General features: G+C 33.1%; 1 protein-coding gene across 1 annotated transcript; it reads right to left on the reverse strand.

The window, feature by feature from the left end:
• Positions 1-2,423: 2,423 nt before the first annotated feature.
• LOC133806197 (probable zinc metalloprotease EGY1, chloroplastic) lies at positions 2,424-7,431 on the reverse strand. The gene is made up of 5 exons (XM_062244321.1): positions 7,243-7,431; positions 6,034-6,498; positions 4,704-4,844; positions 3,838-3,927; positions 2,424-2,678 (listed from the first exon to the last, which is right to left on the reverse strand). Exons 1-5 carry the CDS (start codon positions 7,429-7,431, stop codon positions 2,424-2,426), a joined length of 1,140 nt encoding a protein of 379 aa, XP_062100305.1.
• Between the last annotated feature and the right edge of the window lie 240 nt (positions 7,432-7,671).

Below are 7,671 nucleotides of genomic sequence, written 5' to 3' on the forward strand. Positions count from 1 at the left end.
AAAAATGTAAATTAATATTTTATTTTTGTTGTTTTATTAAATTCTCAAAAACTATTTGGTTTTTAAGAAAAATTAATTAAAATTTTAAATATCTTCCAATCATAAAATTAGAAAGTTTTATCTTATCAAATTTATACTTAATTTAATTTCTTTTAAAATTCATTTAATTAAAAAATTGTGGTAATTGTATTAAATTTCATAAATTATTATTGTTATTTTTTTCTCTGCTTTTTAAAATAAAAAGGCCAAACATACGTATACATACATAAAAATTTTAGAATTCGTTGAGGGTAATTAATCTATGGTTAGTATCATTTTTTAGGGAAATCTTGGATTGAAATTTTGAGATTCATATAATATCGCCGAGTCTCGGATAGATGTATAATAGGTTTTCAATTGATACAATAGAGAATTTAGAAGGGGATCCTATCCCAAGCTAATATTACTAGATAACATTGCACTAAGCATACCTAATTATGACATAATGAACCGTTCCAACGTACCCTAGTCAACCAAAGCTATAACACCCTGGATAGCCAGGACCGTCACATTGTGTACTTTAAATAGTGCTTAACTTGGTAAACGAGTATTTATGCCATAAATTTGCGTCTAAGTGTTATTAATGGGCCAAGTGAAAATCTAAGTTAAAAGGAATAGTTATTTTATTAAAAACGTTAAACTATACATGGAATCCCATAATAGTGTTCATAAAGTTGTTTACAATCCAAATGGTCATTACAATTCAAAAGTTACAATCTGCCGACCTAAGCGGCAAAAATAAGGTTAAACCCTAGTTCCCCTGAAACACCTTTGCCGTGGTGGTCAAGGAGCCAAATATGTACACGTCACCACCTAATCTCTCCACTAAAGGCTAGGTAAGTTTTTCTTTCCCATTACCTGCACCACATAGCACCCGTGAGACAAGGCTCAACAAGAAAATTTATTACTGCATGTATACAAGTATCAATAAATGATCATGTAATCATCACTACAAGAAAAAACATTATTCATAACACTTAAAAACTGCTAACCGGGAGTATTGATAACACTTCTGAAAATGCTAACATAGCCCCTGTTATTAAAAGTCCTGTCTTTTCTATAACAATATTCAAATGTTATGTTCGATGCTATCTTAAACTATTCAATAACACATTTTTAGTTGCTATAATATTCAAATAATAACATTTAGTTAGAGTATTTGGTTATAAATTTGAAGTTTAATCTTATACTTTATGCATAACACTTTCCAACTGTTATGAAAATTGTTATATTTGATCATTTTATAACATTTTTAGTTCATTCTATTATATAAATCATAACTTTTTGTCACAATTATAATATATTATACAAAAGAACCATAATTAATGTAAATTCTCTCAGCAATAACATTTATTTATTTTGTAGTATACATTTTTAATTGTTGTAAAAAGTTTTTATTATTGTATTTTGATTAAAAAAAATCACAATTGATCACAAATGTAATATTAAATAGATCCAAAAATCTAAAATATTCAATATATATGATAAACCATGAATATTTTTACATTTGAAGACAAACTACTTCAAACCATGACACTATCCACTTCAAAAGTTCTTAGTTCTAACTTGAGTTTGAAAGCATACATAATAAAATTCTATAGTCTTGCACGTCTTTTGCTTCAAAAGTAAAAAACAAAAACATAACAAGATACACAAAAAGTAAACCATGAAGCTTGCTCCACCCTCGAATTCATCATCCATTCCATTATGCACTTGTCGTCTTCGTTGTGTGGTTGATTTTCTTAACTACACAAGAGTTTAAATAATTAATGCTTAAACTTAGAGTTAATAGTAAACTAAAAGAGTAAAAAAAAAAAAAAAAGTTAATAACCTCATTACGACTTTATATAGAGCATCCAAAAAAATGGTACAACATAAATTATTTCAAAATAGAAGAAGATAATTTTCCTTATTTTTCAAAGGGGAAATAAGAAATATGCATAAGTGAAACCACTTCTTATCACAAGGGGTAAATAAAGTAGGGTTAGATTTCAAAGTCTCAACCATGTTTCTTAATGAACAAGATACTTATTAACGTAGTCCAAATGTAGGTATGTTGTAACATTCTCCATTCCAAGTAATCTTGTTTCAAAGACATCAAATTCACTTTAGATGACCCTGAAAGAAAATGGTTTAGAAAATGATCTAGCCACTAATTTTGAGAGTTTCGTTCTCTTCTATTACTTTTCGAAGTTTACTACACTTTACTTAAAGTTATATATTCCAAAAAATTCTAGTACTGTTTCATTCACTTGTGGTATATTTTGATGAAATAACTTCCTTTTAATGAAGAATGACCTAATTACTTGAGTTGAGATTATTAAGCTTCTTGAACTTTGATTTAAAATGTGAACTCTACTAGAAAACATTCAGGCAAGGTTACTTTAGTTTTGATAATGAAGATTGAAAAAGAAAACAGGGACATACGCATAACCAAGAGTGGCTCTACTGATGAGCCCAAGAAGCAAATAGCCTTGAAACAACATGCTTGGAACCTGCACCAGGTCTCCTATGGCATCAGGATTAGATGAAAGCAACAGACCAACATCAAACATTGAAAAGGACAATGCAGCACCAGCAAATGGTCCCGCAAGTGATATGTCAACTTGTGTACTCCGATCTGGAAGAATGGATTTAAACTGCACATATAAATAGCCATGTCAAAATAAATACATCATCAGAGGGTTAAATGTAGCCATTGATATTGTATTTGATCAAGTTATTGCATCACATAGGACATGAAAAATAGCTATAGTTACAATTAGAGTACAATTTTTGGATTTAAATATGCACAAGGAAGTAGACGAATTCACAAAATTTAGGACTCAGAATCTAGAATTTCTATAGAAGATTTACATTGATAGTAGTTAATCTCCATTCTGATGATCTATGGAAATTATTAATTTTCTTATGAACAATAAATCTATATTCTAAAAAACCCCTTCCCAAATCCACTTAGTAGACCAAGTACGAAACTAGAACCCCCACCAAAACCCTACAATCTTAGAAAGCAAGAAACTGGACTATTAACTAGGTAGGATTGAACAGCAGAAAATGCAAGTATGTGACAATGATAAATAAAAAATTAATAGTCCAGTTTGCTCACGAAGGTAGTCGTTTGAACTTTAAAAAATAATACAGCAGCTCAACAATATAAAGCATTGGAGGTCAAGTCCCTTTACAATGTCACTATCTACCAAAGAAGTAAAGTTATACTTACAACAGGGACAATGTCAAAAATCAGAAGGTAAAACATGAGTGAAGATGTTATTGCATACCTCTCATGTGCCAATGTAGTAAAGACATGATTCTTAATCATATATCTTTCTTATAATATTATTATCCTAATTAATTTAGATCTTTGCTTTGATATGACTAAGCTAGTAGTTTGAATGCAATTGAACCTAAATGAATAGGCTTCCGATTAAGTAAAAACCTTAAACTAAATAATAAGGATACATAATGAAAATTTCAATGAGACATGATTCAAATTAGAAAACTCTTACAATTGATAAAAAAATTCTCAAACAAAAAGAAATTTCAAACACTTCTTTTTTGTCTTCTTTCATTTATACTAGTTTTTTCAAAGACAAAACAATATTTTTATGATTGAAACACACACAAAGTAACAAGAGAAGAGCAGCAAGAGCATATCCTCAAAAAAGGAACAAAAAGAAAATTAATTTTTTTTATAAATGATCCTACCTACTGAAGTAAAGAAAGTAAACACATATATTTAAAACTATTTGAAGAACAAGGCACAAAGGAAATGAAGAAACAATTACATCATGTACGCACCTGAGTGATAGCACCAAAACTTCCGAGGGTGATATTAGGAATGCTAAGTTTTACTTTTTTGGGAAATGCAGCCAGAAAGTGCCCAACTTCCTGCACTCAATTGATAATATGTCAAATAGTTGAAATATAGGACTAAGTCATAACCCAAAAAGGTTCGTACAAGAACAAAATTAAACAAAAGGTTAGTCACCAAGTTACTCATGATTTTTCTAGAGTAACCTTTCTATGATATTCTCTATCACTTGAAAATATAAGATATTTGATTGAAATATTAGACAGGTGGAGCATAAACTGATATGCATTATTTTCTAAACTTGTAAAGTTAATGTATCACAATTCCAGCAGTGTTTGTGTCTCATTTCTGTGTTGTAGAGATACAAATCTTGTTCGTTATCTCAAGTTTACAAATAATGTTGGTATTATATCAAAATGGTGCATTTAGGGAATACCAATGTCGACTATGTGACTCTTTTAGATGACCTGTATGAATTTAATTAGTACAAAAGAATTAATAATTAAACAAATTATTAGTTATAGGGTATTAAACTCTAAAGAAATAAAGTCAAATTTTACTAAAATAGCAGTCAGTTTATTTAGTTTCATCACCTCAGTTGCTATCAATTTAAGGTTCATGGGCTGGTTAATTTTCTAAATAAGAAGTAATTATCCATAGTTTCAGCTTAGGTTCGAACCCTAGACCCCTTACTCATACACAACTGAACACATTTTTTTTAGAATTGCATGTAGAACAGAATCAGAGAGATGAAAATAATTTACATATTATTATGCCCATGGTCAGCCAGATTGAATGTTACTTGTGTTTTTCCTTTCTATAGCTATTTTTAAGAAAATGAAATCCTACTCACATGGAATAGCAGAACCCCCAACACACCATATGCTAAGGGCAAAGCAGAATCAACAAATGGGAATAACAGCTTCATATCTGGTGCCTCAAATACAGTTGAATCTGTGAAATGTTTCACCACCTCTAGTGGAAGACTATTGATCTGTTTAACAAAAAGGTATGTTATTGAGAATAATTAGTAAAATGATATCCATTTCAATGAACCATTTATGTGATAAGGAAAGATACCAATGGTAAAATGTAGAAATATCAAAAAGTCTATGTTATCCCCAAAATTTGAAAATGATGATGTGGCAATAGAAATGACAAGTGGCAAGGAATGGTTGGGTGACCTGGCTTAGGAGTAGCCCAGTGCATCAATAAAGAATTTTGACTGCTTGAGAAGTGTCATGACAGACCAGTCAAGTTATTGCATCCGACCGGTCATGACCTTGCCGACCAGTCATGACCTTGCTGCCCAGGAATGACCTTGCATCCGACCAGTCATGACTTTGCTACCCAGTCATGACCTTGCATCCGACCAATCATGACTTTGCTGCCCAGGAATGACCTTGCATCCGACCAGTCATGACTTTGCTACCCAGGAATGACCTTGCATCCGACCAGTCATGACCTTGCTGCCCAGGAATGACCTTGGCCGATCGGTCATGCGCATGTCCGACCAGCTAAGTGCATGTCCGACCAGTCAAGTGCATGACTGCCCAGGCAAGAGCATGTCTACCCAGTGAAGGTGTGTTCGACTAGATTGAAGGTGATATGGATCAACTAGATAGAGCATGACTACCTCAAGATTCCCAGAAACAACTTCAACAAGAATCGGTCTTAGCATACGCAGGAATCTCTCATTCTTCCCACAAATTTGGTGTTCTGTTACATATTGAATATTTTTGTAATTTAAATATAATAAGAATAATAAAATATCCCGATCATAGGGGATATCAGAGGTATGATCCTAAGCCTATAAATATATGGCTTATGGGATTAGAAAAGGATTTTTAAAAAGTTTGAACTTTGATCTGAATTTTCTAGAGAGAGAGAGAGAGTACTTTTTCCTGAGAGAACGCTTGTATTTTGAGAATCTACACTGATGAAACTCAGTTGACTCAGGCTCATCTGATCTTGAGTGTAGATAAATAATCATATCTCTAAGTTGATTAGGCTATTACCAACATTTTGGGGCTGAACCACTATAAAAATTACGTGTGTTATTTACTTTCTGTTCAAAATTGTTTGTGTCGTTTAATTTCTCTTGAAGGCTTTATCGTTTTTGACGTCCTCACGTCGTTGGCCAAAAACGCGGTCAATAGTCAATAAAATATCAGTCGTTATACCTGAGATGCAATTCCTAATTGCACAGAAGAGCCAATTGTAATAAGGAATAAAAAGAGAGCTATTACATATTGCCAAAGTGATGTTGGCCCTGGTTCTGAGACTTCTTTCTGCAGCAGGCCAAAGCTAACACGTGGCCCTCCACGTGGGTCTGGACCTTCTGAGTTAGGTTCTTCCACCATAAAAAGGTTGTACTTGTCCCCAGTGATCTCAACCAGCTGACTTTGAAGTTTGGAAAACACTTCTTCTCTGTTCCCCCTTAAATTCCCAACAAAAAGAACACCCTCACCAAGGTCTCCAAAAGGCTCTTCTTTGGTCACCCAGAATGTAGAATACCCGAAGAGCTTGTCCTTAATGAGCTTTACATCTGCAGGATCAACCTTCTCTTGTCCAAGAAGCTCCATCAATTTAAAAGAGTCAGCTTGGAAATTGCTGTAAGCCGGTCCAAATGATGGTGGTGTTGGTGGCTCCATCAATTTCCATCGTTTTATATTTGTTGATGTATGTCAACAATTTCGGCTATCCTCTTTCTCCCAATGTCCTATTTCTCATTATTGATATCATTATATCATAGAGTAACATGGTATATCAGGATGCTCAGTGCTAATCAGTTACCTTGCAAGAAATAATCATGGGCAGTATATGGTAGATTAGTTACAACCATATGCTTCTCTCGATAATAAGAAAAACTAAAAAAGAGCAAACAATCTCCCAAATAAGATAGTTTTGCTTTAGACTTCTATCAAGTAATTTTCCCAAATAAGTTAAAAGTGAAACTTCAGAACCTTATGTTTCAAATCACACCTCACTTTCACTATAGTAGACTAAATTACTAATGCACTATTTTCCAAGAAAAAATTTGATAGGGAAATGACCGAGGAAAATATTTTGCTAAATAATTTCTTTCGCAACTTACATCTTTGTCAATCTAACAGTGAAGAAAAATGAAAAATCCAAACTTTCACTGAATTTACATCCCTAAATTTCCTCCTTCAACCCTCTTTATAATGAAAATCCCATAAATCTTGCTTTTCCCTTTCGTCCTTAAAATCACGTTTCGAACAATCCATAAGGAATAACAAAAGTAGAAATTGGTTTTGCTAAGTCCATAATTCCATTCAAGCAACACAAAAAAAAAACAAGATTCTTGAAATAGATACTTACAAACATAGTGCTGAATATAGATAATAGATAACGAAGAAAAAAGATACCCTGGAAGAAACCGGAGCAGGCTTCTCGGACTCAAGCTTTGTCTGCGGTGTCTCTTCGGCCTCTTCCGGGGGTTCCGTTGTCGCCGTTGTCGAAGTGGTGGAGGCTACGAAGTCATTTGAAGTGGAGGTAGTGCTCTTAGTATCTTCGGCACCATTGTCATTGTCATTAGTACTAAAACACCTAAACATATATATATATATATATGATATAGATACATAGCAACGTAAGGGAGAAATCGCCAAAAATCTGAAACTAAAAGTGTAGAAACTTACCCATCCAAAGAAGATGTCGAAAGTTGGTGCTAGTGCACGGGGGTTTACGGAGCAGCAGCAGGTGGGCAAATTTTAGGGAATATAACATCTTTAGTTAAGGTTGTGAGGTTTTGAAGAGGAAAGAGGGAAAGAAAAAACCCTAATTTCCGAGAGGAG

Source organism: Humulus lupulus, chromosome X (genome assembly GCF_963169125.1).
Source record: "Humulus lupulus chromosome X, drHumLupu1.1, whole genome shotgun sequence".
Classification (NCBI taxonomy): domain Eukaryota; kingdom Viridiplantae; phylum Streptophyta; class Magnoliopsida; order Rosales; family Cannabaceae; genus Humulus; species Humulus lupulus.